At 37.1% G+C, this 24,565-nt stretch overlaps 1 protein-coding gene across 12 annotated transcripts in view; it reads left to right on the top strand.

Annotated features, from left to right (window-relative positions):
* The window catches only part of MGA (MAX dimerization protein MGA), a 158,529-nt gene that overhangs the window by 106,280 nt on the left and 27,684 nt on the right, over positions 1-24,565 (top strand). For all 12 annotated transcript variants that reach the window (XM_061180455.1, XM_061180456.1, XM_061180458.1 and 9 more), the window contains exons 6-12: positions 1,175-1,306; positions 1,523-1,627; positions 3,026-3,684; positions 4,853-5,201; positions 21,853-22,079; positions 23,327-23,503; positions 24,117-24,189. In XM_061180455.1, coding sequence (XP_061036438.1) covers positions 1,175-1,306; positions 1,523-1,627; positions 3,026-3,684; positions 4,853-5,201; positions 21,853-22,079; positions 23,327-23,503; positions 24,117-24,189 — 1,722 coding nt within the window. The remainder of the gene's footprint in view (positions 1-1,174; positions 1,307-1,522; positions 1,628-3,025; positions 3,685-4,852; positions 5,202-21,852; positions 22,080-23,326; positions 23,504-24,116; positions 24,190-24,565) is intronic.

The following is a 24,565-nucleotide window of genomic DNA, read 5'->3' as shown; positions in this document are numbered from 1 at the left end:
TCTCAGAATATTTTGGGCAGCCACATATATGTCAAACACAATATCCAGTAAATTGAAGATGAACATATCCCATTACATAGCAATTCCACTCTTGGGTAAATGTAAGGAAAAGCTAAATGCACTAGAGAAGCTTTCATACATGTTCATGTGTGTGATGTACATTCTTGTACAAGATGTACAGTTATACTGCAGCATTGTTTGTAATAGTTTAAAATAGGAAACAATTCTCATTAAGAGGAGAATAGTTAATAAATTGGAGTAATTCATAATCTGGAATAGTGTACAACAGTGAAAATAAATCATGCAGAGATAAATGTGTCAACATAGACAAATCTTAGTTGTAAAATGTTAAGCAAAAAAAAAAAAAAAGATACGTAAAGTAAATGTTTTCCCAAAAGATTGCCTCTTAATCTACAAATAAGCCATAGTATTTATAAGCTCCATTAACCATAAATATCAGTAATAATAACTAAAGAATTAGTAGCCTTAATTAGGCTAGAACCACAGACTATGGCAAGTTTGTATTAGAGGTCCTAGAAAATCTCTGGGCTACAAAGCATTAAAGTACAAAAGATCTGAATTCTGCTTTGTTTATGTATTAGTTATCTATTGTTGCTTAACAAATTACCACAAACTTAGTACCTTAAAACAACACATTTACTATCTCAAAGTTCTATGGGTCAGGTGTTTGGGCATGGCTTAACTGGGTCCTCTTCTTAGGGTCTCACAAGGCTGCAATCAAGATGTCAGACCTGGTTCCTCATCAAAGGCTTGACTGGGGAGGGATCTGCTTCCAGTTTCCCTCAGATTGTTGGCAGAATTTATATCCTTGTAGCTCTAGCAGGATGGGTGATATACTTACTCTTATATTATGACATACACATAATCATGTATGTACATCCTGCCCCTTTTGCCACATTCCATCAGTTACAAACAAATCACAGGCCTCACCCACACTCAAGAAGGGAAGGGGAGGAATATGCAAATATGTAATACCCAGGAGGTGAGGATCATGAGGCCACCTTAAAGTCTGTCTGTCACTTTCAATTTTTATTTCATCATTTCTGTTGTCCACTTTTTCTTGATCTCTATTATCCCCCTACCTCACCCCACCCCACCCCCCAACCAAAGATTAAAAAAAACCATAATGATTTGTGGTCCTTTTTTCTTGTAGTTGGCTTAAAATTGAATTCAGTGGATCCAGCAATGAGTATTGATCTTAAATACTTGGGAGTACAGCTACCTTTGGCTCCAGCCACTAGCTTTCCTTTCTGGAACCTTACAGGAACCAACCCTGCCTCACCTGGTGAGTGCGTAGCATTTGTAAAGTCAAACAAATTTGTGATAAAAATAAAATGCTACCATTGTTACAGACATACAGGGTACTCTAATGTAGATCTTTTATCTAGTGATGAGTCTTAATGATGATTTATACATTTTAGATGAAATTTTAGTAGCTAATTAGATATTAAATATTGGCTTGCTAGAATTTTGATCATCTTTTTTACTTTTTCTTTTATAGATGCTGGATTTCCCTTTGTTTCTAGGACAGGGAAGACTAATGACTTCACCAAGATCAAGGGATGGAGGGGAAAGTTTCATAGTGCTTCTGCATCTAGGAATGAAGGTAATCAGCGTTTTAAAAACTTATAAATACATTCTGAAACATGTGGCCAAAGACTTTTGTTAAAAGTAAGCCTTGGTTGTTTTTCTTTATCTCCTTTCCATGCTTTAAAATAAACTGAAAATAATTGTCTTGGCTGTTTTTGTTCATTTTCTGTGTCCCATAGTCCCCATCCTGGGGTTCAGTCGCTAACCATATCAAGCTTAAATAATCCTTGCAGCCTTTTCAAAGTGCACTTCCTTTTGGTTCCTACAGTTATAAAAAGCATCATTCTCAAGCATTATTTCAGAACTGTGTGCTTCAGAGCTGTATGGTGATTCCCAATAGCATTGTAGTACTTCAAAATAAACTTCTAAATCCAATCTAAAATCTAAATTTCGACTGTATGCTTATTGGTCTCCTTTCTCAGTGCTTTTCCTTTCCCATTACATTTGTTTGCAGTTACACTCTAGCCAGATAAATTTACCATTTGTCCAATATAGTTTTTCTCATCTTTGAATCTTTGTAGTGTTATAATAGTGTAATGCTCGTCTTTCTACTAAACTTGCTTTTTCTTGTTCCGTAAAAGCTAAATTTTATACTCCTCTTTTTGTGCCCTTATCCTCTTCCCTTGTGTTTTGTGTCAGAATCCAGGTATTGCAATCCCTTAAGTAACCTCTTGGTATTCTGTTGAGGTCAAATTTAAGTATATTTTTTGCGTTTATGTTTTTACTTATGTCTCATCTCTATACTAAGGTCATAAGAGGTTGTCGACTCTTAGTGTTAATTATTACTATTGTTAGCATTTTGCAAAATGTTAAATATATGTAATAAGATAATTTTAGATAATGGACTTTAATGTAATTGGTATATGACATTCAGTGTCTTTACTTGGCTTTATATTTTATATTTTTCCTTACTTCTGAGGAGGGATAGTTTGGAAGATTTAGTAGCTTATAAATTAATGCTCCTGGCCTTTTTTTTTTTTTAATTTATTTAATTAATTTATTTATTTTTGGCTGCGTTGGGTCTTCGTTCCTGCGCGCGGGCTTTCTCTAGTAGCAGGGAGCGGGGGCTGCTCTTCGTCCCGGTGCGCGGGCTTCTCATTGCGGTGGCTGCTCTTGTTGCAGAGCATGGGGTCTAGGCGCGCAGGCTTCAGTAGCTGTGGCACGTGGGCTCAGTAGTTGTGGCTCGCGGGCTTTAGAGCATAGGCTCAGTAATTGTGGCGCACGGGCTTAGTTGCTCCATGACATGTGGAATCTTCCCGGACCAGGGCTCAAACCCGTGTCCCCTGCATTGGCAGGCGGATTCTTAACCACTGCGCCACCAGGGAAGCCCCTGCTCCTGGCCTTTTTAAGTATATTTTTCTATAGATCTAAAGATCTGTCCTAGATTTAAGTATCTGTGTCTCTTTATTTCTAGGTGGAAATTCAGAAGGTTCATTGAAAAACCGTTCTGCTTTCTGCAGTGATAAGCTGGATGAGTACTTGGAAAATGAAGGCAAGCTGATGGAAACAAGCATGGGTTTCTCTTCTAATGCTCCCACATCTCCTGTGGTATACCAGCTTCCCACCAAGAGTACCAGCTATGTTCGAACACTTGATAGTGTACTGAAGAAGCAATCTACCATTTCCCCTTCTACCTCTTACTCTTTGAAGCCTCATTCTGTACCCTCTGTCTCTCGAAAGGCAAAGTCTCAAAACAAACAGGCACCTTTCAGTGGCCGAACTAAATCATCTTATAAATCCATTTTACCATACCCTGTTTCACCAAAGCAGAAACATAGTCATATTATTCCAGGAGATAAGGTTACCAAGAATTCTTCAACCACCGTCTCAGAAAATCGGGCGAATAACTTGGTTGTGCCAACTTTAGATGAAAATACATTTCCAAAGCAGATAAGTTTGCGGCAGGCACACCAACAGCAGCAGCAGCAACAGGGAACTCGCCCTCCAGGATTGTCTAAATCTCAAGTGAAGCTAATGGATCTGGAAGACTGTGCACTTTGGGAAGGAAAACCAAGGACCTATATCACTGAAGAGCGAGCAGATGTATCCTTAACAACTCTGCTTACGGCTCAAGTAAGTATCTGTTGTTTTCCAGAAGCATATTAGTCTTGGCTAGAGAGAATTAGGTAGTCAGGAGAAATGGGAATGGGGCTTTTTGGCAGGAGGATGGGGCTTTTAGTTACCTTAGTGACAACTAAGGAAATGTCTTCCATGTTTGTTCTTCTTTATCAACTAGACACCATGTGTAGATTCCTCCTGCCAGCAGAGGGAGACTGTACAATTGTGCTTTTGAATTGTCCCTCTCCTGTGTAAAGGCAGCTGGCCATTCTGAACTTTTCTAATTTCATTCTCCAGCATGTGGTCAAGTGCGTTTACTGATCTTGTTAAAACAGCTTTAAAAACTCCGCTTAGATGGTATTAAATCCCAGAAAAATCCCCCAAATTATAAACCTACAGAGAAAAAGTTTTTGTCTTTCTTAAAATTTTATATTAAGAAATTTTCATTAATTGTTGATTCACCTGTGTTAGCAGCCTCAGTGCATGTGAAATGATACAGCAGCACGTGGGTAATTTTTTTGTCATGAAATTTCTGTACTTTACTTTCCATTTTTTAAATTCTGTGACTAAATTCTAGAGCTGAAGATCATCAGATGTTGGGACAAAATACAGATTGTGTCCTTTATAATCAATCATTCCTAAAGACTTTTATGCATGTATTATAATGTTCTCTTTTTATTGATTATCATAGAGCAGGGGTCAGTAAACTATTTATGTAAAGGGGCAGATAGTAAATATTTTAGGCTTTGCAGGCCATACAGTCTCTGTTGCAGTTACTCAGCTCTGCTACTGTAATGCCGTAGATGTTATGTAAATGAGTGAACCTGGCTGTGTTCCAATGAAACTTTAGTTAGGAAGTAGGCTGGATTTGGCCCATGGGCCTTAAGTTTGTCAACCCCTGCTATAGAACATTATGCATGATTTCTATTGAGAATACGTTCATCCTTGTTGATATTTTGGCTCATAATTAATTAAACTATTTATTCTCTTTCTTGTCTGTGCTATGCATTAGAATGGGAGATTGCTTAGAGTTCTGTTTATATTCATGTTTTGTCCTTTGAATCTGCACTAATCTCGTACTGTTAGTACTGAGTGCTCAGAGTTGGAGAAGGCAGACCAGTATATGACTGTAAGTTGTTAGGGGATGATTTAGTAGATTTATAATATTCTACTTTAACTTTAGGCATCTCTCAAAACTAAACCCATCCACACGATCATAAGGAAACGAGCCCCTCCATGCAACAATGACTTCTGTCGATTGGGTTGTGTATGTTCAAGTCTAGCTTTGGAGAAGCGCCAGCCTGCTCACTGCCGCCGACCAGACTGCATGTTTGGCTGCACTTGTTTGAAAAGAAAAGTTGTACTTGTTAAAGGGGGATCCAAAACGAAGCATTTCCAGAGGAAGACTGCTCATCGTGATCCAGTATTTTACGATAATTTGGGAGAGGAGCAAAGAGAAGAAGGAGAAGAGGGAGTCAGGGAGGAGGAAGAACAATTGAAAGAGAAAAAGAAGAGAAAGAAGCTAGAATACAGTGAGTATTAATTGAGAGTTAAAACAGTATAGTTTTTTTTTTTTTTTTTAAAGAAAAGTATGGTTATTTCGGGACTTCCCTGGTGGTTCAGTGGTTAAGACTCTGTGCTCCCAAGGCAGGGGGCACGGGTTCAATCCCTGGTTGGAGAACTAAGATCCTGCATGCCAGACGGTGTGGCCAAAAAAAAAAAAGAGAAAAGAGGAAAAGTGTGGTTATTTGAAAACGTATTTCAAATATTACTTACTTTAATCCTAATCAGTGATCTCATAAAAATTTCTTATTATCCTTAAAATGCTCTTTCTATATGGCATGTGCGACATACACACAACTGCGCACGCATGCCTTTTTTTAAATTGAAATTTTCTCTTGAAGATAGCTTTTTTGTGCTAAATTTGAATCATTCTCTTATTTGGATTTTCAGAATGCCTTTGAGGCTTCATCTTTTTTCCGTGTGTCTTGCCCCCACTCCCTCACTTCACGGCCCCCATGTTCTTTGAATATACAGATGATCATGGTAGTCCATCATTTTCTTTTTTTCCCCCAAGCTGAATTTAGGTATAATTGACAAATTGCACATAAAATGTACAACATGATGATATGGCATATGTATACTTTGTGAAATAATTACCACAATCAAGTCAGCCAGCACACGTCATTTTATTTTCTAAAGGAAGAAGTTTACAGAAAGACCTTCTGGTCATGGTTTGAGCCATTCATCAGTTGGTTGGAGATTTGGGGACAGAATAAGGGCATAACTGAGTTGAGCATTACGTACTCTTTTGAAAAGCTTATTTTTCCTTTTTAGTATAATGTTATGTAGATTCAAGTTACATATTTCATTTTTGACTTTTTTTCCTTCCTATTATATCTTTTTATTTTGTTTAAATAGACTGACTATAATTTTACCATGTAATTGAAGAGTTCCTTGCTTCTTAGTTTATTAGAGGATTAATATTCCATTTTTGGCAGTTTATATTTACATTTGTTAATTGCTTGCCATGTACTTACTTCAGTTAGATTGGATGATTAATATTTTTACATATATTCTTCCAAGATTTTCTATTAATCCACTTGTGTGCATATGTATATATATTTTTATAGAAATGGAACTACTGTGTATGTGGTAACTTTTAGAAATTTCATATCATAAAGTCATGTTCTGCTTTCCATATTAACAAGTGCAGCTCTATATTACAATTTTAGTTTTAATACCTTCATATTATTACAGTCCTTTTGGCTGGACATTTAACCTTTTTGGGTTTTCAAACAGTACAGTGATGAACATCCATGTTCAGTATAGGCTATTAAAAGTGGAATTGCTGTGACAATGAGTGCTTTTTAAACATTTATAAATGTTGCTAGAATTATACCGACTACACATTTACCAGTAGTTGGATAGTGCCACTTCTATATTCCTTCTTTCTTTCTTTCTTTATTTCTGGCTGTGTTGGGTCATCGTTGCTACGTGCGGGCTTTCTTCTAGTTGCAGTGAGTGGGGGCTACTCTTTGTTGCAGTGCACGGGCTCCTCATTGCGGTGGCTTCTCTTGTTGCGGAGCACGGGCTCTAGAGCATGTGGGTTTTAGTGGATGTGCCTGGGCTCAGTAGTTGTGGCTCGTGGGCTCTAGAGCACAGGCTCAGTAGTTGCGGTGCACGGGCTTAGTTGCTCCGTGGCACGTGGGATCTTCCTGGACCAGGGCTCAAATCTGTGTCCCCTGCATTGGCAGGCAGATTCTTAACCACTGCGCCACCAGGGAAGCCCACTTCTATATTCTTAACATTGGATATTCAAACTAATAGGCAGAAATTGATGTCTTAAATTTATATTTCTTCAGTGATAGGTTTATTATTTGTCATAAACTTTCTTCTGTAAATTGCTTTTTAAAACTCTTTGCTAACTTTTATTGGAGTGGCTTTGTTTTTTTCCCCATATGTTTCCAAGAGTTTTATTTTTTTCCAGGTTGTAATTTTGTAATTTATATTTTAATTTTGTTCAAAGGTCTTCCCACCTCCCCTGACAAAGGAAAATCAGAGATGGTTAAGTCTGGTGGTCTCTTCTTTTTAAGGTTTTGGTTCTTTGGAATCTTACTTAGAAAGTCTTTCTCTATCCTCAAGATTTAAAAATATTTAGATTAATAAATGGGCTTAAAAAATTAAATTGTTAATATATCTGGAATTTATTTGATGTGAGATTTGTCGTAGGGCTTCATTTTTCCCCCAAATGGCTAGCTGGTTGTACCATCACTTGTTGAGAATCAATACTTTCCCTACTGGTTTAAAATGTCACCTATGATACAGGAAATTAAAATATACCAATGTTTGGGTCTGTTTTTGGTTTCTGCTCTCCATTTTGTGACCAGTGCCAGGCTGTTTTAATCGGTATTTCAGTGTTTAAATAAGGTACTACCTTCATATACCTAAATGATCTTTCTGTAAATATGATTTAAAAGGTTTAAAATGAAATATAATACAAAATTATTAATTTAGTTTTATCCATATCTCCTTATTGAGTTTATTCCCATCCTGCGCTTACAGCAACACTTTTCCATTTCAAAGCAACAGAAATAAGTTACAAAAGCCACAGCAGTAGGAATACTGTGTATCTGTTAGGTTTATTACTTTGCTTTCTTGGTAGAGTCTTTACCCTGTGTCTTAATCAGAGTTAAACTCCAGAAGGCAGCCAATTATCATAGTATATTTGGGTTTTCTCACTGGTATAGTCCTTACTGAAAGACATAGTCTACGATGCTCTAGGAGCCATTAATTTTCTTGTACTGTTAGGGGACAGTGAGGAAAGGAGGGAAGATATTTGTGTTATGATTGCTCTGTAAAAGGAGTAGAAATAGTGAAGAGTTCTTGGAGACAGAAATGTTGCTGAGACCGAAAACAAACAAAAATAAATACAAAAACTGGAAGAAGTTGAAGAAATCTATCAGTATGTTTTGCAAAAAGATAGGAGGAAAATGAGAAAAAAAATTGCTGTGATTTAAAGGAGTTGGAGAAAGTGAGGAGAGAAATGGAAGAGAGAAATTACTCAAGGAAATGATGGTGGAGGCACTTCCCTGGCGGTCCAGTGGTTAAGACTCCGTGCTTCCACCTCGGGGGGCGAGGGTTTGATCCCTGGTCAGGGAACTAAGATCCTGCATGCTGTGCCGCATGGCCCAAAAAAAAAAAAAAGAAATGATCGTAGAAAATGTCTTGGAGCTGAAAGACATGACACTTCTGATTTTAAGGGCCCACTGAATACCAGGCAGAAATAATTTTAAGGTGACTCTTATCTAGACACATTCTTCTGACGTTTCAGAGCATTGAGGGTGAAGAAGATATCCTGAACTCTTTTAAAGAGAAGGCACTTTTCCTAGGAAGGATTTAGAATCAGTTTGATATCAAAGTAACACAGGACGTTTGAATCATTGTTTCTAAAATCAGAGTCTAGGGACTTCCCTGGTGGTCCAGTGGTTGAGAATTCGCCTTCCAATGCAGGGGATGCAGGTTCGATCCCTCGTCGGGGAGGATCCCGTATGCCGTGGGGCAGCTGGAAGCCCGTGCGCCACAACTACAGAGCCCACTCGCTCTGGAGCTCACGCACCACAACTAGAGAGAAGCCCACGTGCCGCAGCGAGGAGCCTGCGCACTGCAATGAAAGATCCTGTGTGATGCAACTAAGACTCGACTAAGCCCCCCCCCAAAAAAAAAAAAAATTAGAGTCAAGTGGGGATTGGATGAATTTTTAACCTAGCACTCTTGGCCAAATTATAAACCATAATTTATAATTATGCATGAGATAGAGATATATTAAAACATACAATCAGGATGCAGGAAGTTGATCTCTTACAGACTCCTGGTGAATTTCTTGAGGTTGTACTCCAGAAAATGGAAAACAAAAAATTCAAGAAGCATGAGGTAACATCTAGTGAATTGTGGACCCGGCCCAAGAGGGGGAGAAAACAATCTTAGGATGACAACTACAAAGCAAGACTAGAAAGCAAGTAGTCTAATTTAAAGTAGAAAATCAAAAGATGCTAAGAAGACTATCTTTAAGAGAATATTAGGTTTATTTTAAGAAATGACATGGTTAAGAACCTGGATGATTAATGTTTAGGTGAAGATTCACGCCACCTTCATCAATTAAAAAAACAATTAAGAACACTGGAAGGAAAAAATTTGTACAGGAAAATTATGGTCCAACTATGAACCAATACAATTTTTGGTAAAATTTTGAGCAATTAAGAGTATAAGAAAAGAGAATCTGTTGGACAGTTTCAACAAATTTAGTGGTATAGAATTACATTTTCTTCCTCTAAGGGGTCAGTCACATTAGTTGATTCTACAAGGATTGATCACATAAGCATAATTTTGTAAGCAAATGTATTGGTATTTTGAGTTTTAGAATTGGCATATACAAATTGCTAAAGTTCCAAATAGAATTTTAGAACAGAAATCAGTACTATAAACTATGACAATGTGAAAGTAGCGCTATAGCCGACAGAAGATGAAAGGTGGAGCAAGTTTAGGATGCTAATTTCCTTCTCTTTCATCACACTTGAGTCCTTAGCCACTGCTAAATCATGGAGTTGAGGGGAAGTGTTTGATTTAGGATTATTGAGGTAACCACCCAAACTAAACACAAATGGTTGAAAGTAGTCAGTCGTGGGGACTGTGACACTGGGTAGGGTGGAAGACTTGCCTTTCATTTTTGTGTCATTTTGTACAGCTTGAATTTTTTCGTGTTTGTGTATTTATTCTGTAGTTAATGTATAAATTAAAAATTAGTGTTTTTAATGCATGAAGTCTAGGCATTTGATGATAGCTTTTTTTGTCATTGTAATAGACTTAAAAATTGTTCTGCCATTAGTGGCCTATTAATCCATTGATGTGAACAGAGGGATACTAACGTTATTAGACAGTCTTTGTGAAGAGCACTGTATAAGGGTATGTCATTTAAATCTTGCAACCTTTTGTGATAAGGAGGTTTCTCCATTTTACAAATACACTAACCCGAGTGCTTAGAGTGTTTAAGTGACTTCTTCCTCAAGGTCACATTGCTGTTAGGTGAGCGGTAGGGATTTGAACCCAAGTTTTCCAAGTCTTTGTGTTTTTTCTACTGTGTAAGATACAATTTCTGAAATTTGGCCTTCACTCTTATCACCTATTTACTCTTGCATTTGTCTAAAAATACTGCAGGTGGTATTGATATAAAAGCACTGTGCTTAGCTGCTGCGGGTTGTACCATGACAAAGGATTAAAAATCTGGTGTTCCTCCTTTCTCAGACCACTTAGAATTTTGTTGGAGATGTATACCTACGAGTCATCAATAAAATTGATATCTGTAGGAAACTGATTAGGAAAAAAGAACACAAAAATTACCAATATCAGGAATGAGAAGTAACATTACTGCAGACTTTAAAAGGATAATAAGGAAATATTACGAACAATTTTATGCCAATAAATTGGACAACTTAAATGAAATGAACAAATTTTTTGAAAGACACAAAGCTACCAGACTCACTTAAGAAGAAATAAGTAATTGCTTAGCCCTGTACCTGTGAACTTGTAGTGAAAACTCCCACAATAATGACACCAGTTCCAGATGTCTTCACGGTTAATTCTACAAAACTGTTTAAGGAAGAAATAATATCCAGTCTACACAAACACTTACGTAAAATGGTTTTATTCTATGAGACCAGCATTACCCTGATACTCAAACCAGAAAAAGACATTACAATAGAACTGTAGAGTAATATCCCTGAGGGATGAATATATATATATATATATATATATATATAAAATTTATAAATGAAAATTTAGCAAATCAAATCCAAGAGTATATTTGAAGGATAAGTACATCATGGCCTAGTGGGATTTATTCCAGGTCCACAGGGTTAATTTAACACCTGAAAATAATCGCTGTAGTTCACCATTACCGTAACAGACTTATTTTTATTTTAATTTTTATTTATTATTTATTTATTATTTATTTTTGGCTGTGTTGGGTCTTCGTTTCTGTGCGAGGGCTTTCTCTAGTTGCGGCAAGTGGGGGCCACTCTTAATCGCGATGCGCGGGCCTCTCACTATCGCGGCCTCTCTTGTTGCAGAGCACAGGCTCCAGACGTGCAGGCTCAGTAGTTGTGGCTCACGGGCCTAGTTGCTCCGCGGCATGTGGGATCCTCCCAGACCTGGGCTCAAACCCGCGTCCCCCGCATTGGCAGGCAGACCCTCAACCACTGCGCCACCAGGGAAGCCCCGTAACAGACTTTTAAAAAAATGCCATATGATGATTTCAATAGATATTTTGAAAAATTGACAAAGTCCATTTCTGGTAAAAGTTCTTAAGCACACTAGGAATAGAAGAAGACTTCCTCAACCTGATAAGGAGCATCTATAAAAAACTCTACAGGGACATCGCTGGTGGCGCAGTGGATAAGACTTTGCACTCCCAATGTAAGGGTCCTGGTTTCGATCCCTGGTCAGGGAACTAGATCCCACATGCATGCTGCAAGTAAGAGTTCGCATGCCACAACTAAGGAACCCAAGTGCCGCAACTAAGGAGCCCGTGAGCCACAACTAAGACCTGGCACAACCAAATAAATAAATAAATATTATAACACAAACAAAAACAAAAAACAAAAACTCTACAGCCAACATACTAATGGTGCTGAGTGCTTTTCCCCAGAGATTAGGAGTGAGGAATGTTGTCCTCTTTCATCATGTCTATTTAACATCATACGTTCTAGCCAGTGCAGTAAGGCATGAAAAAGAAAATGCATCCAGGTTGGAAAGGAAGAAATAAAATTGGCTTTTTCATAGATAGGGAAATTCTAGGGAATCTACAAAAAAGCTACTAGAACTGTAAGTTAGCTTAGTGAGGTAACAGCATACAATATCAGTATACAGTGTATTTGTATATATACCAATGAACAACTGGAAATTGGAGTTAAAAATACCATTTAAAGAACATACAAAGAAATGAAATGCTTAAGGATAAATCTGACAAAAGTTGCAAAAAAAAAAACCACTTTATACTAAAAAGTGCTGAGAGCACTTTAAAAGATCTAAGTAAATGGAGAGGTACACAGTTTTCATGCATCAGAGGACTCTTTTGGTAAGATACAGTTTTCCTCAGATTGATTTATAAATTTGATGCTGTTCCAATCAAAACCTCAACAGACTTCTTCTGGTAGAAATTGGCGAGTTGTTTCTAAAATTTATATGGAAAACAAAGGACTTAGAATAGTCCTTTAATAAACAACTTTGATAAAGAACATAGTTGATAGACTTACACTACCTGATTTTAAGACTTACTATAAAGCTGATGTAGTTGGGATAAAGAAAAAGACATTCACATACCTCATTTTATTGCACTTGGCTTTATTGTGCTTTGCAGATACTGCAGTTTTTATAAATTGAAGGTTTGTGGCAATCTGGCGTCCAGCAAGTCTGTTGGCACCATTTTTTCCAGCAACATATGCTCCCTTCATGTCTTTGTGTCATAGTTCGGTAATTCTCACAATATTTCAAACTTTTTCATTATAATTACACTTGTTTTGGTGATCCTTGATCAGTGATCTCTGATGTTACTAATGTAATTGTTTTGGGGCTCTATGAATTGCACCGATATAAGATGGCAAATTTAATAAATGTTGTGTGTGTTCTGACTACTCTAGCTACTGGCTCTTTCCCATCTCTCTCCCTCTCCTTGACCTCCCTATTTCCTGAGACACAACAATATTGAAATTAGGCCGATTAATAACCCTACAATGGCCTCTAAGTTTTCAAGTGAAAGGAAGAGTCTTACATCTCTCATTTTAAATCAAAGTTGGAAATGATTAAGCTTAGTGAGGAGGGCATGTCAAAAGCTGAGATGGGGTGAAAGCTAGGCCTCTTGCACCAAACAGTTAGCCAAGTTGTGAATGCAAAGGAAAAGTTATTGAAGGAAATTAAAAATGCTACTTCAGTGAACACATGAATAATAAGAAAGCGAAACAGTCTTATTGCTGACATTCAGAAAGTTTAAGTGGTTTGAATAGAATATCAAACCAGTCACAACATTCCCTTAAGCCAAAGCCTAATCCAGAGCAAGGCCCTAACTCTCTTCAATTCTATGAAGGCTGCTGAGGGAGGTGAAGAAGCTGCAGAAGAAAAGTTTGAAGCTAGCTGTGGTTGGTTCTTCAAGTTTATGGAAAGAAGCTGTCTTCAGTAACATAAAAGTGCAAGGAGAAGCAGCAAGTGCTGATATAGAAGCTGCAGCAAGTTATCCAGAAGATCTATCTCACATAATTAATGAAGGTTGCTACAATAAACTACAGATTTTCAATGTAGGCGAAACAGCATTATGAAGGAAGAAGATGCCATCTAATACAATTTGTATCTTTGGCTCTCAAGTGAGTCTCTTGTACACAGGGTGTAGTTGGATCATGCATTTTTTAAATCAATTCTGCCGATCTTTTGATGGGAGAATTTAATCTATTTACATTTAAAATAATTGTTGATAAGGAGGGACTTCTGTCATTGTGCTGTTTGTTTTCTATATGCCTTAAAACTCTTTAGTTCCTCATTTCCTACATTACTATATTATTTTGTGTTTAGTTGATATTTTGTTGTGAAATGTTTAAATTTTTTCCTCATTTCCTTTACGGGTATTACCATAGGGGTTACATTTACCATCCTGAAGTTATAACATTCTAATTTGAATTTATACCAACTTAAGTTAAATAACATAGAAAAACTCTTCTCCTTTATAGCTACGTTTCCATATCTTTTGGTTGTTGATGTCACAGTATTACATGTTTATACATTGTGTCTTCAAAAACATAAATAATTTTTTAAAGTGCCTTAATTCTTAAATTATGTAGAAAACAAGATTTGGAGTTATAAACTAAAAATACAGTAATGCTAACTTTCATAGTAATGATTTTTTCCCTTTAAATGTATTACTCTCTCAAGTCCTGTAGAAAATGGAAAGTGCAGTTACAAACCATTGTTATAATAATACTGGTTTTTATAATTGCCCATGTATTTACCTATAGTGAGATCTTTATTTTTCCATATAAGTTTGAATTATTGTCTAGTGTCCTTTCATTTCACCTTGCAGAACTCCCTTGAATATTTTTTGCAGGCAGGTTTAATGGTCATGAACTACCTCAGCTTTTGTTTATCTGAGAATTTAATTTCTCCCTCGCTATTGAAGGACAGTTTTGCCACATATAGGATTTTAGCACTTTGAATAGATCAGCTCACTCTCTGGTGGCTTCCAAAGTTTCAGATGAGTAATCTCCTCATATTTCTATTGAGGATCCCTTGTGATGATTCGTTTCTTGCTGCTTGTCTTTCTCTTTTGAAAGTTTGGTTATAATGTGTCTCATTGTGGGTCTCTGTGAGTTCATCTTGGAATTTGTTGGGCTTTCTGGATGTTTATATTCATGTCTTTCCTTGAAGTTTGAAAGTTTTCAGCTGTTATTTCTTCAGATGTTCTCTCTGCCCATTTCTTTTTCTCTTCTCTCTCTGGAATGCCTGTGATGCCTATATTGGTCCACTTGATGGTATCACACAGGTCCTTAGGCTCTATTCACTTGTCTTTAATCTCTTTTATTCCTCAGACTCCATGATTTCCATTGTCTGATCTTCAAGTTCACTGATTCTTTCTTTTGCCTGTTCAAATCTGTCTTTGAATCCCTCTAGCTAATTTTTCATTTTAGTTACTGTACTTTCCAGCTCCAGGATTGCTTTTTGGTTTCTTTCAGGTTTCATGTCTCTTTATCAGTATTTTCATTTTACTCACACATTGTTTTCTTGACTTTCTCCACATCTTCCTTTATTTTTTTGAGTATCTTTAAGACAGTTGTTTTAAAGTCTTTGGTATATCTGTCATTAGGTCCTTTTCAGGGACAGTTTGTTGATTTATTTTTTTCCTTTGAATTGGCCATACTTTCTTGTTTCTTTGTATGCCTTGTGATGTTTTGTGGAACACTGGACATTTGAGTTTAATAATGTGGTAACTCTGGAAATCAGATTCTCCTTCCTCAGGGTTTTCTGTTTGTTCGTTTTGTTACTGTTTTTGTTTTTTTGATTGTTGTAGGCTGTCTTTGTGCCAAGGATCAGCCTGAGGTGTAAACTTAAGGTATTCTCAGGTCTTTTCTGAGCCTTTCATTGGGCATACTTTCTAATTTTCCTCATATATGCAGGGTTTTGGTTTTTTTGTTCTGTTTTGTTTTTTGGGTTTTTTTAGCATTCTAGTCTTTAGTGTCTGGCTCCCAAAAAGGGGAAAAAGTGAAAAATGAAGAGGAGAAAAGGGTGCTGTCCATTTAAATCCCCTAGAAGTTACTTAAGACAAAGGGGTAACGCCTTGCAATAGTGTGGGGAGCTTCAGCAGCAATGGCTTCCTGCCTCTTTTTCTGCACCTCTGTTGCCAGAAGCAGCAGTCAGAGTAGAGATCCCTGACATTTGGAAGACAAGGTCCTTTCTGCTCACCCTGGCTCCCACTGTGTGTAAGCTGCTCCAGGAACACATGCCCAGCTGCCTGCCAGGTGACAAGAGGGATAAAGAATGGGTAACTGCTATTGTGCCAAGAGCTGAAATTGAACACAAAGTTTACTGTCCAAGTCTTCCCCTGGAAGTTGTAAGCCTTCAGCAGACTCCAGAGTTTCAAAATACATCAGACAGATTCTGTCAGTACAGTTGTTCAGATCTGGAGTTATATATGCGGTGCTGCCTACTCCACCATCTCCCCAGAAACCTCTCAATATCCATTCTTAAATTAAAAAACAAAAAACCAAAAAAACCAAAAAACTGTTAGCAAGCAAAACTGGATATTGTAATGGTATTCCTTCTCTTTTTCATCTGTAATTTCATTGCAATCCTAATCAAAATCTTGACAGCTTTTTATGTGAAGCTTGAAAAGCTGATTCCAAAATTTATATGAAAATGCAAGGACCTAGAAATAGCCAGGAGGGATGTTGAACATCTCATTTATAATTGGAAATGCAAACTACATCCACAGCAAGATTCCACTACATGCCTGCCAGAATAGTTATAACAAAAATCCTCTGATAATATCAACTCTTGATAAATGGGAACTCTCATGCACTTCTAATGGGAATGTAAATTGGTATAACCACTTTGGAAAGTAGTTTGACAGTACCTACTGAAATTGGTGATTCACATGCCCTTGATCTAGCAGTTTGACTCCTAAGTAACCAGCAGAACTGCGGTCTACAACAATGTTTATGGCACCATGACTCAGAGTAACTAAAATCTGAAAACAAACCCAGATACCTAATAGCAGTAGAATGAATAAATAATAGTATGAATAATCAATGGAGTAGTATACCACAGTAAAAATAAATGAATTATGTGCAACAGCATATAGATGCATTTTACAGATGTTGCGTGAGAAGAAAAAAAGCTACGCAAAGAACACATCTCTGTAATTATGCTTTAAAGATTTCAAAAGTAGGCAAAATTATTATTATATTTTTTAACATCTTTATTGGAGTATAATTGCTTTACAATGGTGCATTAGTTTCTGCTTTATAACAAAGTGAATCAGCTACACATATACATATATCCCCATATCTCCTCCCTCTTGCGTCTCCCTCCCACCCTCCCTATCCCACCCCTCTAGGTGGTCACAAAGCACCAAGCTGATCTCCCTGTGCTATGCGGCTGCTTCCCACTAGCTATCTGTTTTACATTTGGTAGTGTATTTATGTCCATGCCACTCTCTCACTTCGTCCCAGCTTACCCTTCCCCCTCCCCATGTCCTCAAGTCCATTCGCTACGTCTGCATCTTTATTCCTGTCCTGCTCCTAGGTTCTTCAGAGCCACTTTTTTTTTTTTAGATTCATATATATGAATAACATATATATGTGTTAGCATACAGTATTTTTCGCTTTCTGACTTACTTTACTCTGTATGACAGACTCTAGGTCCATCCACCTCACTACAAATTACTCAGTTTCGTTTCTTTTATGACTGAGCAATATTCCACTGTATATATGTGCCACATCTTCTTTATCCATTCACCTGTTGATGGACACTTAGGTTGCTTCCATGTCCTGGCTATTGTAAATAGAGCTGCAGTGAACATTGTGGTACATGACTCTTTTTGAATTATGGTTTTCTCAGGGTATATGCTCAGTAGTGGGATTGCTGGGTCGTATGGTAGTTCTTTTAGTTTTTTAAGGAACCTCCATACTGTTCTCCATAGTGGCTGTATCAATTTACATTCCCACCAACAGTGCAAGAGGGTTCCCTTTTCTCCACACCCTCTCCAGCATTTATTGTTTGTAGATTTTTTGATGATGGCCGTTCTGACTGGTATGAGGGGATACCTCATTGTAGTTTTGATTTGCATTCCTCTAGTGATTAGTGATGTTAAGCATCCTTTTCATGTGTTTGTTGGCAATCTGTATATCTTCTTTGGAGAATTGTCTGTTTAGGTCTTCTGCCCATTTTTGGATTGGGTTGTTTGGTTTTTTGATATTGAGCTGCATGAGCTGCTTGTAAATTTTGGAGATTAATCCTTAGTCAGTTGCTTCATTTGCAAACATTTTCTCCCATTCTGAGGGTTGTCTTTTCGTCTTGTTTATGTTTTCCTTTGCTGTGCAAAAGCTTTTAAGTTTCATTAGGTCCCATTTGTTTATTTTTGTTTTTATTTCCGTTTCTCTAGGAGGTGGGTCAAAAAGGATCTTGCTGTGATTTATGTCATAGAGTGTTCTACCTATGTTTTCCTCTAAGAGTTTTATAGTGTCTGGCCTTACATTTTGGTCTTTAATCCATTTTGAGTTTATTTTTGTGTATGGTGTTAGGGAGTGTTCTAATTTCATTCTTTTACATGTAGCTGTCCAGTTTTCCCAGCACCACTTACTGAAGAGACTGTCTTTTCTCCATTGTATATTCTTGCCTCCTTTATCAAAAATAAAGTGACCATATGTGTGTGGATTTATCTCTGGGCTTTCTATCGTGTTCCATTGATCTATATTTCTGTTTTTGTGCCAGTACCATACTGTCTTGATTACTGTAGCTTTGTAGTATGGTCCAAAAGCAGGCAAAATTAAGCTATGATGTTTAGGTGTGATGTTTGGTGTTAAAAAAGGAAAGCAGGGAGGTGGCTGTCATTTAAGTGAGTCCCTTGTGGGAAGGATTATGACTGAGAAAAGCATGCAAAGGCTTCCGGGGTTTATGGCAGTATTTCATTTCTTAATCTGTAGAGTGTTTACATGGTTGTACAATGTATTTGTTAATATGTATTAAGGTGTATATACATTGTTTCTGCACTTTGTGGGTATTATATGTCACAATAAAAAGGTTGAAAATGTCTTCAAAATAGGAGGGAGATGAATATAGTATGCTGATTATTAGCACAGCAGTTTTCTGGGACTTGCATGTCTGACACTTCATTTATGGAGCAAGTACGCTGGGCACTGCTAGGAGTGAGAGGAGTTAAGATACAGATAATTAGTTTCTAAGTCCGTCTGTAAGAGGTTACTGTCAGTTTGATGAAACAGGTATATGGTAAACATGTAGATATATATTTATGGTAATTTTAAGTGCCACAATAACAAAAGTGCCATATGTTTTAAGTGTCATGAACAAAAGACTTATCGAGAACTCAGAAGACAGAGTGATAACGCTAGGGAACCTTGGGAAGATAGTGTATTTTAGAAGGCATTTGAGTAGAAATGAGGGGATATTAATTCTTTCTTGAAACAGGTTTCTGTTCTTGGTTTCTGTGAATATATGCTACTCTGGTTCTCCCCTTATCCTGCCTTTGCTAACTCCCTTTATCTGGGTTTCAGATGAAGGGGTACGAGGATCTCTAGTGTATTGTGAGGGGAGCAGAGAAGTGCTCTATCTTGTATTCCAGGCTGTGTAAAGGAATCAGATGGACAGCGGGCTAATGGAGTGTGAGGAAGCGGACTGTTGTTTTGGCCCTTGTGTGGAGTCTGTCCATTTTCATGGCTTCAGGTGTAGTCTCTGCCAATGACAGTCCTAATTTTTATTGCTTACCCTACTTGGTTATGTTGCTGTCACTCCAGTCTTACATGTCCTAAACAGAACTCAATTCAATAGGTTTTGTGAACTCTCCTATTTATTGGAACCACCATTTTCCCTCTTATCCACAATTGAAACTTTAGAGTTGTCTTTGATTCCCTATGAGGAATTAGGATGTTTCCAGACATTTTAAGAGGGTTTCTTCTGAAGTATTGTATATTTAGGAGCTATTATTTTCAAAAGAAAAAAAGGTGAGAAGGGTTCTTTACTTATTATAATCATTAGTTTATGGAGGCTTAGAAAATCGTTGAAAGATGATTAAGAGAGGTAAGACAATAGTACTTGACCTGCCTGAAGGCTTTTATTTTTGTAGTAGAATTAATATGTGTGTGAAATAATTCGTAAAACTAGACAATAAAGCTTTAACCAAATGAGTGGCAGAGGCTCTATATACACCACCTTCATTGTAAGGTCATCCCTGGTTGCACTTTTATTACTATTATTATTACTTTTAAGAGTTTTTTTTTGATGTGGACCTTTTTTTTTAAGTCTTTATTTGTTACAATATTGCTTCTGTTTTATGTTTTTTATAAATTTATTTATTTATTTTTGGCTGCATTGGGTCTTCGTTGCTGCGCGCAGCTTTCTCCAGTTGAGGCGAGCGGAGGCTACTCTTTGTTGCGGTGCGCGGGCTTCTCACTGCGGTGGCTTCTCTTGTTGCAGACCTCGGGCTCTAGGCACATGGGCTTCAGTAGTTGTGGCACACGGGCTCAGTAGTTGTGGTTGGCGGGCTCTAGAGCACAGGCTCAGTAGTTGTGGCGCACAGGCTCAGCCGCTTCACGGCATGTGGGATCTTCCCGGACCAGGGCTCGAACCTGTGTCCCCTGCATTGGCAGGCGGACCCCCAACCACTGCGCCACCAGGGAAGCTCTATGTTTTGGGGATTTTTTGGCCATGAGGCATGTGGGATCATAGTTCCCTGACCAGGGATTGAACCCGCACCCCCTGCATTGGAAGGCAAAGTCTTAACTACTGGACTGCCAGGGAAGTCCCCCTGGTTACCCTTTTAAAAATTGCAACACTCCCCCTCAAAATACATACTCACTAAACATACTATTTACTTCTCTCTGCTTTGTTTTTTCTCGTAAGCACTTACCAAAATCCAACATATTTTCATTATTTGTCTTGTTTATTGCCTGTCTTACCCTCTTCCCTCCAATTTAAATGTAAGCTCCATAAAGGCAGGGGGTTTTGTCAGTTTTGTTCATTACTGTATCTACAAAGTCTGATACATAGTGAACATTTAAATATTTGAATACATGAATGAATACTGGGGTCTTAACCAGCCTTTGTGAATTTTGTGATAAATAAGCTAAGTTATAAAAGTTGGATAACAGAGACTGCTAAGTAGCTAATTAATTGGCCCAATCACATTCTAGCTCTGAAGGTTTTTTCCTCCCTATTTTAAGCCTTTATTCAGTATTTTGTGGTTATGCTCTGAATGATGTTAGCCTTAGGAGACTTTTGGGCAAAATTGTTCTTTACTAGTTGGGTCTTAATGTTCAGAGCAGATGTACTTCTTATGGAATCAGGTAGCGGTTTGGATACTGCTTTGTTATAAAAGATTAAGTGTCTGATTAAGTGTCAGTTGCTGCGTAGTCACATTTTATGTGACTTTAGGCATAGATTTTGGGTCTTTGGTTCAGAGTCAGCTACATCCTCTCAGAGCACTGACCTTTGAAATTCAAAAAACAAGGTTTGCTTCTGTGTCTTCTTGATGGGATTGGGCAGTTTGCTTTAAGAATAAAGCCAGCAGCCTATTAACCTAGATCCTCCATTTAATTTGGTTAAATAATCAATGCACGTTTTCCTTTGTGTAGAACTTGTTGATAGTATGATTTCGTCTCAGTCAGGTTTCATTGCTTTTGTATTAAATGTATTTTTGCTCCTGTGCCGAGTTCAGGCTAACTTTTGAATAGAATTTGTCTTCAGAAGGCAACAGAAACAGCTCTGGAGCCAGATTGACTGGGTTTGATCCTGCTTTTGCCTCTTACTGATGGACTTCCCTGAACCTCAGCTTCTGCAAAATGGGAATAATAATACCTCAAGGATTATTGTTACAGTTACATGATTTAAAACATATTAAGTGCTTAGAGTCTGTACATAGTAAGGTTCAATAAATATTTGTTATTTGTAAAATTAAAAAGCGTAGTATAGAATGATTACCTTTCCAAGATACTAGAGAAAGTCTCTTCTGACCATGTTAAATATAATAGCATCTCCTGTTAGCTCTTCATCCTTTATTTACCCAGCTATATTGTTCAACGATGCTCTTTTTACTTGATACTATATGTTTATTAGTTTGTTTTCTCCTATGGATTATAAACTCTGTGAAGGCAAGAACTTTGTTTTAGTCATAGCTGTTTTCACTCTAGTGTCTAAAACAGTATCTGATTTATAATAGGTATTCAACAAATATTTGGTTAATAGATGAATGAATTAAGGTGCATGAGGGCAACTAAAGGTTTTCTTAGGGGGCATCTGTTTGATTATTTTAATGAGTTGGTGCTTTTTATGAGGGAACATAATTTGTTTTGGCAATGCCTCAGTGAACTTTTGTTGCCAAAGGCATCTAACAATCTTACCCTTCTTTTTGTTAAGCTATATGTGAAACAGAGCCTGAACAGCCTGTTCGACATTACCCATTATGGGTGAAAGTAGAAGGTGAAGTAGATCCAGAGCCAGTTTATATCCCAACGCCTTCTGTCATTGAGCCTATGAAACCATTGTTGTTGCCTCAGCCAGAAGTTTTATCTACTACTGTAAAGGGCAAACTGCTCACTGGAATTAAACCTGCAAGGGCATATACTCCCAAACCCAATCCTGTGGTAAGCTTGGTGTTAACATCTTTTATTGAAAGTTACAAAAATCATTTGTAAAGATGATGGGTTTCAACCAGATTTTTGGTTTGTATTCTGTGAATCATGGTGCTTTCAGGTAATACGTCTGCAAGCCATCTCCCTTTCTGATTTAGTCAGTTTAATTGATGGCACTTAAAAAAATGTCGTTAAAAGTAGAGTGAATAGTAGTATGGTTGACCCTTGAACAACACAGGGGTTAAGAGTGTGGACCCTCTGTGCAGTCAAAAGTCCGCATATAATGTTACAGTTAACCCTCTGTGTCCATAATTCTGCATGTGTGGATTCAGCCAACCGAGGATCATGTAGTACTGTAGTATTTACTGTTGACGAAAAGCTGTGTGTAAGTGGACCTGTGCAGGATTACTGTAATTCTTAAAGATAGCCAAATCTCTCTTTAGAAGGATCATATAAAGATGGGCCTTTTTTTTTTTTTAAACATGACTTGCAAAAGGTATTCTTATTCCTGTAGTATAGAATATTGAGTGATTAAGATGTATGTAGTACACGTTATTAGAAAAGCATTAGGAAGAAGCTTTAAAAAATAACTGTGATCTTTTTAAAGCAAATTTCTTAATATACAATAAAGTTCAAGATTTAAAATAACATTTGCATGACCAGGTGAAGATGATAGGTAAAAGAGCTGATGCTTCTCTTGTGTTAATAGCTTAAGCATTTCTGATTATTAATAAATCCATTTCAGTCTTTACAGTCCATTAAATTGAAGAAGATCTTTTAGTGCAGTGCTATTCAGTGTGGTCTCATACAGTGCTGATCCATAACTGTTTATTAGTCTGTGATGAAATAAGTATAGAAAATGAGAGTAGATGTTTAGAAACTTTCGCTACAAGTTGATAGAGAAATTTTTATCTATTAAATCTAATACTGAAAAACCTGGCCTTTGTTTTTCTAGTAATTTATTTTACAAAAGTATCAGTCTGTGTGTGACAGGTAATTAAGAAATTTATCCTTCACTGCAGATAATTTGAGAAACACTGCTCTGGTGTGCTGAATTTTCTTGAAAGAGAACCAGATCCTTTCTAACTCCCCCAAGATTCAGCACATACAAACTGTAATTGTACTATTTAACTTTAAAGTTTGCATTAAAATTTTTTAAGTGTTGTAATAGAAGCAAAGATTAAACATCCTTTTCCTTTGGGAGTTTCAGAGACTTTTTTCCCCAGTGTTTGGAATGTTTTGTTGTATGAAACTTACAGATTCGGGAAGAAGACAAGGATCCAGTCTACTTGTACTTTGAAAGTATGATGACTTGTGCCCGAGTTCGAGTGTATGAACGAAAACAAGAGGAACAGAGACAACCGTCACCATCACCATCCCCATCGTTTCAGCAGCAGGGCTCATGTCATTCTAGTCCTGAGAACTGTAGTGTAAAGGTGAATTACTTATTGCATAGATTTTTCTTTTTGACTTCCGATTCCCTGTTGCTGGTATTAGAATTTGCATTACTATCGGAATAATTTGAAATAATTCTGAACGGGCAGAGAAGGTTTACATAATGTGTATATCAATTTATATGTTTCTCTGCATGCCTGTTCTAGAGAATATTCCCTTAAAGTCATTAAAAGTATTATTCTTTCTGATGTTGGAGTAACTTTTAAAAGTTTAAACATTTTTGGTTTTAATTAATGTGATATTAGTATTTGCATCTTTCCACATCGGTGAATTTTCTAAATAACTGAAACTTGTTTCATTAAACATCAAATATTTTTCCTTCTTTACTAGAATTACACTATAAAGTGCAATGTTAATTCTTTCTTGGTAACTCAGTCACTGTCAAGGACATTAAACAGCAAGACTACTTGTTTTTACGGTTGTATAATATGGTAGTAATGCAGCTGTGCACGTGGATGTGAAGATGTTCTTTGAGCACTTTAATCTTTCTACCATTTTAGGCTTCCTTGAGAAATTTAATTCTCATGTCCTAGTCTCTATTGATATTAAATATGTGTTGAATTGAAGTATTTTCTGTGTTACTCTCTTTGTCAGGAGCCGGATTCTGAACAGCAGCCCTTGAAACCAATCACCTGTGACCTGGAGGACGATTCTGATAAATCACAAGGTCAGAATGAAAACTAGGTCTTATCATTTGATAGTATTTATATTACATAGGTGTGGATTATACTAATAATGGGGGGAAATCAAAGCTACCAATCCAGAGCATGTCTGCCTACCCTGTTTCTAGTTTTTGCTAAAAATACAGATGATAGATAAGTTTTTTTCCAATTATTTGCTGTGTTTATCACTCCTGTTCTAAGAAATACAGTTTGTTGGTGTTGATAAGGTATGTTGTCGCAAGAAACATTTAGGATGAGGTGATTTTTTTTTAAACTTCTTTATATAAAAACCTCAGCAATATTGGCATCGTTAGCTACTGAAATTTTCCCTGGGGTTCTCAATAGTTGCCACAGTTGGAGAAATACAGAGGGAAAAAGGAA

The sequence above is a fragment of the Eubalaena glacialis genome, chromosome 2 (assembly GCF_028564815.1).
Source record: "Eubalaena glacialis isolate mEubGla1 chromosome 2, mEubGla1.1.hap2.+ XY, whole genome shotgun sequence".
In the NCBI taxonomy this organism is placed as follows: domain Eukaryota; kingdom Metazoa; phylum Chordata; class Mammalia; order Artiodactyla; family Balaenidae; genus Eubalaena; species Eubalaena glacialis.
Note: the sequence above shows the minus strand (reverse complement) of the source record. Positions and strands in the feature narration are given on the sequence as shown.